This window comes from Sceloporus occidentalis, unplaced genomic scaffold (genome assembly GCF_023333645.1).
Source record: "Sceloporus occidentalis isolate IW3139 unplaced genomic scaffold, rSceOcc1.0.p SCAF_5, whole genome shotgun sequence".
NCBI lineage: Eukaryota > Metazoa > Chordata > Lepidosauria > Squamata > Phrynosomatidae > Sceloporus > Sceloporus occidentalis.
In genome coordinates, this window is record NW_028316985.1 from 10,204,778 (window position 1) to 10,216,892 (window position 12,115).

Below are 12,115 nucleotides of genomic sequence, written 5' to 3' on the forward strand. Positions count from 1 at the left end.
AATGTTGTTTGGGAACTTTTGGCCACAATTTAATTTACATTTAAAACATCCATGATGTCGCAGGAAAATACCACAAAAATGTGCTCTTGCATTGTTCCAATAGGCATTAGAGACTTAAAAAGCAGGAATAGACGAAAAGGCTTCTCATTGTACTGAAAAGGGTGGTGAGCCCCAAGGTTTCTATCAAGCCTGGGGGAGCCTGGCCAAAACATAACTTGTGAATATGGGGTTGCCTCTTAAACAATATATTGTATTCTTATGAATTGCATCTGTGTCTGAACTTCTTTCCCCCAAAGGATGCTCCCATTCTGATATAATTCTTCTGTTGCTTTCTTACCTATCTTCAGACATGGTTTTGAGTCCTGAGAGTATACCATTGTCTCCAGAAAGGAACCTCAGAAGTGGCTTTGGTGTGCTACTGAAACGAAAAGCACAAAGGATGGATTTGACACAGAAAAAGAATTAATAACAAAGAGGCTGCTGAAAAAACATAGAATTAAGGAATAGGAAAATGCCTGCTCATCTTAAGATAGTGAATTGGGATAGGGAGAGCAAAGAAAGAGTATATTGGTTTAGGTCAATATACTCTCATGTTTCCTTTTCCATGGTTATTAATGTCAATGCTATTATGGTAAAGAGTTGACTTTCAACAGCTAATATTAAATCTGGACACTCAACCAGAAACTATAATGCCCTTGGGTACTCTGATTTCATGTTTAATGCAAAGAAAATTTCTTTTCAAATGGAAGATTATATATTATGCAATCAGGCTTCAGTTGAAACAGTGATGTTACTTTCTGTCCCTGATTTCATTATTTTCACTTCTACAGCATTTACCAGTCAGATGTATTTTTTTTTCAGTGTGAGCACAAAATCCAAAATGATGAGAGAGAAAATGTTCAGAAGAATAAGTGTCTCCTAAAATTAATGGCTTCTTAGATTGCTATTTACACTCATATGCTTTCTACTCACACGTTTTAGAGACCTGTGCTCGCCATCACATTTTAACCTCTCATATATATCATTTTTATTATTGTTATTGTAGAACAAATTAGTTATGACAATAACAGACCTTTTCTGATATGAAGCCACTTTCATATGTATGATTTCAATCTTTGCGATGTTCATTCTCTTGAAATTGCTGCCCTGGTGAAATATAAAGCAGATGGGAGGGGGAAGAGAATTATAGATTCATAAAATGCTGCAATATTGTTTTATACAATTTACTGCCAGTTAAGCATTCATAAATACAAGAACGGTTGCCATGTTGAGCTCAGATCTGCAAGGCTGTGAGACTGGATCTGTTGTTTCTTGTCCTTGAAATTTATTTCTGTATATATACTGTATGTGTGTATATATATATATATATATATATATATATATATATATATATTCGTTCACGTGTATGTTAGAAGCATGCAGTAAACAGCTGTGCTTCTCCTCCTACATGAAACAGAATCCAGACTTGCCACATTACCTTTTCTGTGCTTTAAACCAGGGATGCAAGAACACCTTAGTCTAAACCGAGCATAAGAAGTGTGTTGTTGTTCTTGTTTTTACATCAGTGTTTCAAATTCTTGGGGCAAATAATGATGATGCTATGATGAATCTCTATAGATACTCCCTCCACTACATCTGTCTATATATCAACGCACACAAAGCTTGATTACCCCAAAAATTACCCCCCAAAATGAAGCAAATTAAAAAGCCAAAGACTGGAAGGCACAATGCTATTGCAGAGTCGACTCTAGATCCATTTAAAGAAGTGGATGTAATAGTGCAGAACTCAATGTGACCCCACATTATCAGTTTCTAATCATTGTTATTGAAAACCAACATTCATACAAAATGGATTGTTATCACAATCTGTCTCATAATATTTTTACTGTTAAAACTCTAATCAGTGTTCAAATGTGGATCTCTTCAGAGAAGATGTTGCATAGTCAAGTTCACTGTAGTTGTTGTTTTGTAGTTTAGTTACTGTGTTGTTGCACACAAAAGAGTAACCAATCTGTTACTCAATCCTCAACATAAAAGTTCAGTGGGAGTTATGCTCCAGTAAGAGTGGCAATGGTGTCATAATCATGACTGAGCAGCGATCGTGAAAAAGGAATTTACAGAGGCAATCCGTATTCACAATTTCTACTTACAATTGTAACATTATTGCCTCAGCTTAGTTTTCTGGGCTTCAGCTGAATGCTGAGAAGCAAGCCCATTTAGTGGGCATAGGTGAATTATGTTTCTCTCATGTCACAGCAGAATTGGGCCAGGAGAGGTATACTGACATAAGTTTTGATCCAGGCTAATTTCCAGTATCTATTGCTATTGAGAGTCCTCCATTTGGGGTTCAGATTGTAGGCAATTCTGGTTAGTTTAAAAATGCATTTGGTTTTTAGGTATGAATGTAAAAAATTACAATTCTGCTTCTTTTCTTTTTCCTTCTTTTCTTTCCTTCCTTCCTTCCTTCTTGCGCAGGAGAAAAAAAATAATGAAAAGGCTAATGATAATTTTTAAGCAATTTTTATCTTGTCATCTTCAGTATAGTGTTGGATATTTGTTTTGAGGGTAGGGTGAAGTAATTACGAATGGTGAGGGATCTTTTCAACAGACACCCTAACTCTTGCACACCTTTACATGAGTCACATGGTCACCTGAAAATATATATGTATATACAGGTTGTGTTGGTGGGGAATCCTCAGGGATGGAAAAGACTCATGTAAATGTGTGCTAGAATGATTTTTCCCCCGACAATCTATCCAATCGCAGGGTTGTTCTTCACCAATAGTCGTGAAGTTTGCTGATACCCAAAAGGATAAGGAACAGCGACGTTTACAACAGCAGTTGGCACAACAAATGCAACAGCTCAACACTGCCACCTGGGGGAATTTGACAGGTCTTGGAGGACTGACACCACAGTACCTGGCTGTAAGTATTCATCAAATTTGATTACAAGCACTTTCAAAGGAAATGTATTATACTTATCTTAAAGGAATATGTTGTAAATTTATCAGGGAATGTATCTTGCATTAAGATGTCATGCAAATTATCACAGTGAGTTAAAGGTGCTTCTTAGTAACAGGCAGATGCAAAGGCAAGGGTTAAAGTGAAATGCAAGTAAACTAGCCGCACTCGTTTCCTTAAAAATGTACACCAGTGCTTCCCAAAATTTGGTCCTCCAGATGTTTTAGATGTCAGCTCCCAGAATTCTTGATTGTTGGCCAAGCTGGCTGGGGTTTCTGGGAGTTGAAGTCCAAAGCACCTGGAGGACCAAAGTTTGGGAATCATTGGCCTGTTACAGACAGCCAAAATAAAGCTGCTTCGAGTCACAGTGGAGGTATGGTGTTTCAATGATGCATACGTCCTAAGAGTCCAGAAACCACACCAAAGCCACGCTCCAGTCCTTAGGGCTGGAGCGTGGCTTTGGTGCGACTTCTGGACTCTTAGGACGCATGCATCATTGAAACGCCATACCTCCACTGTGACTCGAAGCAGCTTTATTTTGGCTGTCTGTAACAGGCCATTGATTTACACTGAATTTCTAAATCCCAAGGTCATATGTCTTTCCTTCAATTAACTTCTGAGTGACTGGTCATTTTTTGCGGTTAAGTAGCTGCAAGTGCACCAAATGCAGCACTGCAGAAAGTTACTTGTTTGGAATGCAGGATTTTGGAGTTGGAACTCAAAAAAGTAACTTTTCCATGCTCTTCAAGTTTGTATGCGTCAATGTTTGGGTAACCCACCCTGCTACCTATTCCAATGTCAAATTTCTCATAGATTCACTGCATTGTGATTTTTTGAAATAGTGTTTTATATATGTTTCTTTTCTTCAAATCGTATAAGCTTTTTTTAAATCCCCCAAAGCTTATTCCTGAAAGTGTGACATCCACCTTTCAAAGAAAGTGAAAAGTATGTGAGGCTGCAATCCTATATACCCATTCACCTAAGAATAAGCTCCATTGAAATGTTTTACTGGGATTTATTGGGATTTATTCCCAAGTAAACACATGCAAGATAGTATGTGAAGTATTTCTCTGTGATGTTCGTAATTAAACTTCCAGTTTTAGAACATTTTTTGTATTTCAGAGCATTTCTGTTTGCAAGCCTGCACATTTCACACATTCCCCTTGTTTTCTTCATTTAGTTTGGAAATATTGCTCTCTTTCATCCCAGCTTTATATTTGGCTATCACTCGGAGGTTCTATAAACTATGTTTGCTTCACCCTGCATGGTCCACTTTGCAGTGCAGAAATGGAAGCAAGTCTCCAAAACTCCCAGTAGATTCTCAAAAGTTACTTTGGGTTTTTGAAAAGAAATGTATCAAAAACATATTTCTTTTTTTAAAAAAAATACCTGTTAGTGGGTATACTCAACTTTCTCACTTTATTTAACAATTGATTTAGTGATCAATGGCTGATACATTTGGAAATGAGGGCTCACTTTGGCATCAGAGTTTTGCAAAAGATGATAGTTTAGGGGGAAATCCACTTGTTCATCCTGATAAGAACAGGCCCACTGAATCAATAGGACTTACATATGTATTGATTTACAAAGTTCCGCTGGTTCTGTGGGTGTATTCTAACTGGAACTACCAATTGAATTTATCTTAGTCAGCTTTGCACATGCGTCCCTGTTAAAAATATATATCAACAGTTAAGTAACCTCTCCTGGCCTGATCTGCCCATATCTGATGGAAAAGCCACTCACCAATGTTCTGATCACCAACAGAATGGACTTCCTCCTTTCCCATGCAATTGATGCCCAGTGAAGTACTGGCAGGGGGTTTACATTCATGGCAATAGTGTCACAGCCATAACTAAGTAGTGATCATGCATCTGGAAGTTACAGAGGAATAAATCCAGGTAACTCTTCTGCACTCGTGATTGTACATATTGCAACAATCGTAACTCTTCCACCCTAACTTACTAATTGAGCGTTAGCTGCATGAAGAGAAAGAGGCCCATTCTTAACTATACTTATCTAATCTGATATAGAATACTTGTCAAGCTAAGGTAACATGGTTAGATAAACATATAAAATATTTTACACTCTTCAAAAAATGCAACAGGTGAAGTAGATGTCAAAAGATAAACATGTTCACATTTCCAGCCATTTTGCTAAAGCTGTAAAAGCCCAGGAAGTAGCTTCTTTGCCTGCCTCTGACAAGCAATATTTTTACTCTCTTCTCTATAAATATACTACCCAGCTTTGTCCTACATGAAACTGAAAACCGAAACTTTCAGTAAAAAGTTTCAAACCATGGTTTACAAATCAGTTACATCAGAATCATCCTTATGAGTACATTTCAACACTCATAAAAAGAACAGCCAGAATTGTAAAGCTCGGGGCTGGCTTTGTTACACACTGTAGAACCATACTGGAACAGCTGCTGTGCTGCAGAGTTAGGACAATATATATTTGGGGCAGGAATGCCCTACCCTTTGCACTACATCAGCCTTACCCAACCTGATGCCCTTCAGAGTTTTAGGTTCCATCTCCCATCAGCTGATACCAGCAGTGTTGATGTGATGGATGTTGTAATCCTAACCATGTAAAGGGCACTTCTGTGGTGAAGGCTGTCCTATAGTATAGACTGTAAGAGGGTGTACCTTAATTATCCTTGTCTTGTGCCCTTTAAAATGTGCAGGTTGAGCTGTCAGGAAGGGCAAAGAGTTGCACAGAATCCTGGCATGCCCTCACCCATATCCTCCCACTGGAGGTTTTGCTCAACCACTCCTTGTCACTGCCACTACCGTCATAAGCACCACCTCAGATTTTACTAAACATTCCCCTGACAATTTTATGCTCACAGTGTTAAGGACTAGAACCCCTTATTGCACACCACCAACCCACTTAGGGGCAATGTGAACTAAGTTAGGTCTCCTGGCCTGACCCCCCCCCCCCCAAACAAGCAGCAGCCACACTGAGAAATGGAGGTCTCTTCTGCTGGTGATAAGGATTCAGGAGCAGGATGTTTCCAGTCCCCTCCCACTAGTGAGCAAGGCTGTGACAAGATGGTGTGAATGAGTCCTGCTTCTATCATCCCAACCTCACTTGCCAGTGGGAGAGACTTGGAAATGTCACGCTTCTGCATCCCAATAACTAGGTGAGCAGACCTCAGTGTGGCTGCTGCCTGGTAAAACTGCTTTGGGAGAGCATTTATGATCATGGCAATAATGTCATGATCATGATAAGTAGTGTTAGTGAAATCGAGGTAATTGCAGGTCTGCAACTATGCTATAATCCATAACTGCAATACAGAATCAGTATGTAGAGAGATCTTGTAGCACCTTTGAGACTAACTGTAAGAAAGAATTTGGCAGCATAAGCTTTCATATATTTAGGTCTACTTCCTCAGGTGCTTTTGGAAGTCTACTTAAATGCATCTGAAGAATTAGACTTAAGTTTATGAAAGCTCATGCTGCCAACTTCTTTCTTTCAGTTAGTCTCAAAGGTGCTACGAGATCTCTCTGCATACTGATTCTACAGATTAACATGGCTATATCTTTGCAATACAGAATGCCAGCCTTATTTTTTATTTAATATTTTTAAGTGCATGCATGGACTATGCATAATGCTGCCTGGAATTAGGACTACTTCACTTTCCCTCATGTTCAGATTGTGGTAGATATTCTCTTATCATGTCAAGAAAGAGGAAGCAAAAGAGTTTGGCAGTATCTTTGTAGGGGAAATTAGCTTACCATTGATTTAGAAGATAGCTTCAAGATGAAAAAATGTGTGCCCTTTGACTACAGCTGTTGCAAAACTTTGGCCCAATAAAAAGATATTGCTTCACCCGCCTCACGCGGTATCTCTCTCACATGATGCAGTGAGCTATATTTCTGAGGAATATTACAGTGGCAGTATACTGCTCACTATAAGTAAAACACAACCAAGCAGGATTGGATGCAGGGTGGGAAACCTATGTTATGGATGTCTGGCTGTGTATGTATACATTTGTATGACTGAAGTCTGATTTAGACATGCCTAAACATCATTTGTTGGCTGCAGAGTAGATGATAGGGATGGGAAGAAAATTCAAAAATGTTTGGGAAATGGCTGAAAAATCTGTTTAGTGAAGAAACCATGATGAGACGACTCAGGAGAAACTTCTCAGTTTTGAGTCTTCTTCTAAGCAAAAATTGTACATGGTTGCCTGGCAAAGAAAACAGCATTTTTCTGTGCAGAAAATATTTCTGTGCATGAATATTATTGTCTGCACAGGGGAAAAAATTGCTGGGTTTTGTACAAAACAACCCATTCAAATTTTGTGCAGCATAAGTCCCCAACAGCAAATACACTTCAAAAACTATGCCATTTTCAAAGACTGTCTTGCAGTGAGAAGAAAGTGGCTAAAATTACTCCTTAAAAATAGCCAAGAATTATATCCCTGTTTGGGTAACTGGCAAATGAATATATGAACTGCCTCTATTGAAAAGTAATGTGTTTTAATACTGATGGGAATGATCTATGACATTCCCACATGCAGATCGAATCACCACTTGGTGTTGTAAATCCTCAAATAATGAACAGGCATGTGTGAGCTCAGCCTTGCTATATGGGTCCTTTGTTGTGCCTGGATGAATACAGCAATGAGTAGAAACAGAAGTGCTTTGGGTAAAGAAATTCCAGACATGATTTAGCATCAGGGTCCCTCATGCATTTTGACTCAACATTGCCCAAAGACACACTGATAATGCAGAGTATTGTGCGCATCTGAACACACAATGCGAGTGAGGGCAAAGGGAGGGGGGCTGTTTTAAGTGAGAAGGTGGGAAACTAGGCTGTGATTGACAGAGATGAGTTATGGTAACTGCTAGACTGCAGAGGGCAATGATTAGTCATGCTACGTTGGGCTGAAATAGATTTAACACCTGGCTGTTAAAAAGAGTAAATTGATTAATTGTTTTAAAGCAGCAATGTTATTGAGTTTCCCCAGTGTCTGTGTGTTTCTTAATAGAGATTAGACATTAATATGGATTTACAGCATCGACTCTGGGGACCTTCATTCCAACACCAGGCAGAAGCAAGAGACTGTATAAATGTAAAGGAAACTATAAGTATCCCAAATTTAATTTGATTCAGATAATTTTGCTTTAATCTTAACTTGTTGCGTTATTAACCTCATTAATGTTGTTATTGTTGTTAATTTGCAGCTTCTGCAGCAAGCAACCTCCTCCAGTAATTTGGGTGCCTTCAGCGGCATTCAACAAATGGCTGGTGAGTTGTAAGATTCTTTGGTTACAGTCAGTTTCTACCACTTCTGCTCAGTATTCCTAGGGCTCTGAAAGACATCAAGCCATTTAATTCAAGCATGTGGCTTAATTTCTGAGGATGTGTAAAAGAAGCATAACCACCTAGGTACTGCACTGAACCAGGTTTTTAAACATTCTGTTGGACTATATTCTGCATTCAGCTGTTGTATTTTAGCATTCATTACTAAGAGGATAAGGAGAATCCTGCTGGATGTGGTTGAAGATCATGCAAACCATCTTCCTCCTTTATACAGTGGCCAAAATTAACCAGATACTTACAGGAAGTTTTCAAATAAAGCTGAAGGGCAAAAGTTTTTTCTACTATTGTTATTGCATTCCCAATTAGTATTTTTGAATTTGTGGTTTCTACTGAGGCATCATGACTAATAAACACTGGGAGACATGTCTTCAGCCATCAACTCTTTTAAAGCCATATCAGTTGACAGCCTTCATAACATCTTCTCATAAGATTTCAGTGGGAGAAGTCTCATAGCTTTGTAATGGGGATCTCCACCAGTCTCTCAATATCCTCCTGACTCTTATAATGACAGATCTCTTAAAGGTATTGGCTGGGGGGAAAAGAGTGCCTTTAGGCAGGGCTAAAGGCTTGGGAATGCTCTGTGGGATATTTTTACTTCCTTCCTTTCTTCAAACAGCAGACCATGGTGCTGTGTTGACTCTCAACTTTGGGAGGAACATGAGATATAAAACAAATAAATAATCAACTAAATAAATGTATTACAAATCTTTTTGAAGCTGCACTGCTTCAAAAGAGGATTGGCTACCAGAGCTTAGAACTGAATTCCTGCCAAACTGACCCCTCTCCCGAATCCTGATAAGATTAATGAAATTTGCCAGGATGAGTGAGAAGTATGTGTAGATTTCTAATTATGATGTACATTGTTTGCACTTCCTTTCCACAAAGTGAATTATGGCATAATTCTTCTCAAATGGTCCTCCTTACCAAGAAGTTCCCTTTTCTGGACCATCTCTTTATCCCTCCTTGGCATTGTAATATCTTTCATTCTCTTCTTTCTGGCTTTCCTAATGGCTCTGAAATCTGTCGTTTGGCGGGTGCCATAAACTGTAGACTCTTTGTTCAGCTGTTTCTCTATGAAACCCAGTTTCTTTCTCTTCTGTTAGAATTGCTGGGCAGTGAGTGTCTTTTAATGACAGTGTGCTAGAGAGATTTTGATGATGAATGGACATAAGAGCCAAGTGACATGGGAGAATATTGGCTTGGAAGAAAGTGGTGGCAAAGACCTATCAGAGGTTTCACAGTAAGAGGACTTTTTAGAAATTGATATCAAACAGCGAGTTCCAAGCATTTGCTAGGATGCGATAAGCTTTGATGTCTAAGACACCTTGTAAGACTCCAGTTTATGGTGAGGCTGAGAGAATGTTACTTGCCCAAAGTCATGCAGTAGCCAACCAGGATCCAAACCTAGTCAGTCTCCCAGAATTCTAGTCTAGCACTCAAACCACTTGGCAGGTAATAGGTGGATTTGCTGCTTAGGTCTGTCTATTGTGAGTGCAGCTGCCCTGTTCCTCCTCCTCCTGACAAGTCCAAGCAGTGTTGTTCCTCAAGTAAGCCAGATCAAGAAGAATTTCTCCATAGTAAATCATCCTGGGGCTCTTTTGGATTTTCAAATATGCACAAAAATCAGTAGAGAAATATTCATTTTCTACACCATTGAACTCTATTGAACTACATTACGTAGCCATCCTGGCATGCAAGAGTGAAATAACGGAGGATTTACATCCCTATTCCAGTCACTCGTGGTCTTGTTTATAGGTCCTTTTGGCAGCCTGTGGGGGGTTACCACTTAACCTACCACTTTTCCACAGATGTGAGGCTCTGCCTAAGCCTCCACAGCCACCTAGTGTGAACACCTCCACAAATCTCACTCACAAGAGTGAGGGCTTTCCCTTTTCTCCACCTCTGTGACCAATGTAAGGACTTTCTTCTGTCCTACTCCTGTGGCCACCAACTGTGGGAATCTCCTAGATGCCCTCAAAGCACCCTTGTAAGATATAATGCAACTTATGTGCCCGGTGGGTACCACCTCTCTTTCATCAGTGCTGCCACTGCTGTCATTGAAGTGGCATTACCCCAACATTTCATAATTAATGCAGTGCAATGTCAGTGACAGGATAATGACAGGATCAACGTGAACGATATGAAAGGCTTTTGTGCAATCCCAACATAGATGGGATAAGGACGGGAGAGCTATCCTGACCTTGTCTCGTTTGAGTGTGATAATCTCACTTGTCTAAATCCAAGCTTTATAATAGACGTACATAATGAGCTATGTTGGAAACAGGACCCAAGTCTAAACACAAAAATCATTTATGTTTTATATACACCTTATAAACATAGTCTGAATGTAATTTTATACAGTATTTTCAGTACTTTTTGTGCACAAAACATAGTTTGTGTATGCTAAGCCACCAAAAGCAAAGGTATCCGTATCTCAGCATTTGTTGTGCATGTACCTTAAAAGAGGAGGGTGTAAAATAGTTTCTTAGCTACTTGTCCATGTTAACCATTGTTAACTATTGGCCAGAGAGCTCTTCTATCCTTCTTGCTATTTCATAACCTCATTAATATATATGTAGCAGCCAACCAGTTGTGAAATGCCATTTCTAATCTCCAGCGAGAAATGCCTGTGTGTACAGTGCAATCAAATTAATAGCAGCCCTGGAGTATTTTCCACTAATAAGTATTACCTATAAAAATGTCATGATGTTCTTAAAAACACCTATGATTACAAGATCTGCTTTTTGATACGGGGGCATGAGTTTCCTTTCAGAATCACTGGAAGGTCACCAACTGCCTTTTTGACTTTAGAGTAACTTAGCCAGTAATCTTACAAAGCGGGCTTTTATTTTTACTTTAAGGTCTATAATCATTTCTTCCAATTCTGGCAGGGGACATGGGAACAGGGGAAGATGCAGAAAAAGGAGTTTGAAAAGCAGCAAAGACAAAGTGTTGCAGTGCAGGAGGGAGTGGCTTTGAAAGGCAATGAGTTGGACAACTCCTCGATAATTAAAGTTGTACCAGTAGTAACTGATGTGTGATGATTAATAAAAGGCCATTCCTGCTTGGCAACCTACTATGCTGACCCTCTAACTTAACACACTGTGAGAGAAGGCAGCAAATTTATGCACCAATGCACATTATGCCAGCCCATGGTGTACAACTGTTTAACCACCTATTCCTACTCCCATGCTTGATTTTTAAAATTTCTCCTAAAAGCGCCACCCCTCTCTCTCTATCACTCACACACACACACACACACACACACACACACACTGTTGTCATCAAATTGGCATGTTAGTTTATTTTTAATTACACTCTCACTAAATCAGCAAATTAGTGGTGCTTTCCTCCAGCCTTGCAACACAAAAGGGTTTAAGCTATCCATACGTTGCCTTTGTGTTTCCTCCTTCTTCTTTTTATTAATGCTTAGCTTTTGAATGGATCTTGAAGTACGCCTATGAAAAAGAGATGAGCTACTCCCCATAGGCATTATGTGCTTCATCCTTACAATATGCTATTATTGCACTGGCACCGGAGACTAATGCAGAAGCTGCTGTCTGACAATATAAATTGGCCCACAGATGACAATATCTCTGAGTTATTTTCTCTGACTCAGATTCGTTGGCAAGCAGTTGCAGTTTCTATTATGTTATGCTCATAATCTACCAGGAAAAAAAACCCTCCCCTCATCAAAAATATATCTTAATATGATAAACAACATTTTCACAGTTGGCATTTTTTGGAATCGGCTTCAAGATTTAACAGATGCTGATAATATTTTGCTTTGGTTATCCCTGAAAGATGAAGGGAGGAATGGAGA

General features: G+C 39.2%; 1 protein-coding gene across 21 annotated transcripts in view; it reads left to right on the top strand.

Annotated features, from left to right (window-relative positions):
* The window catches only part of LOC149311644 (CUGBP Elav-like family member 2), a 628,876-nt gene that overhangs the window by 568,629 nt on the left and 48,132 nt on the right, over positions 1–12,115 (top strand). For 13 of the 21 annotated variants that reach the window (XM_089527529.1, XM_089527527.1, XM_089527528.1 and 10 more), the window contains 3 exons: positions 2,767–2,925; positions 7,958–8,041; positions 8,154–8,217. In XM_089527529.1, the coding sequence (XP_089383655.1) occupies positions 2,767–2,925; positions 7,958–8,041; positions 8,154–8,217 (307 nt within the window). The remainder of the gene's footprint in view (positions 1–2,766; positions 2,926–7,957; positions 8,042–8,153; positions 8,218–12,115) is intronic. The other 8 variants (XM_089527534.1, XM_089527542.1, XM_089527544.1 and 5 more) reach the window with 1 other exon arrangement.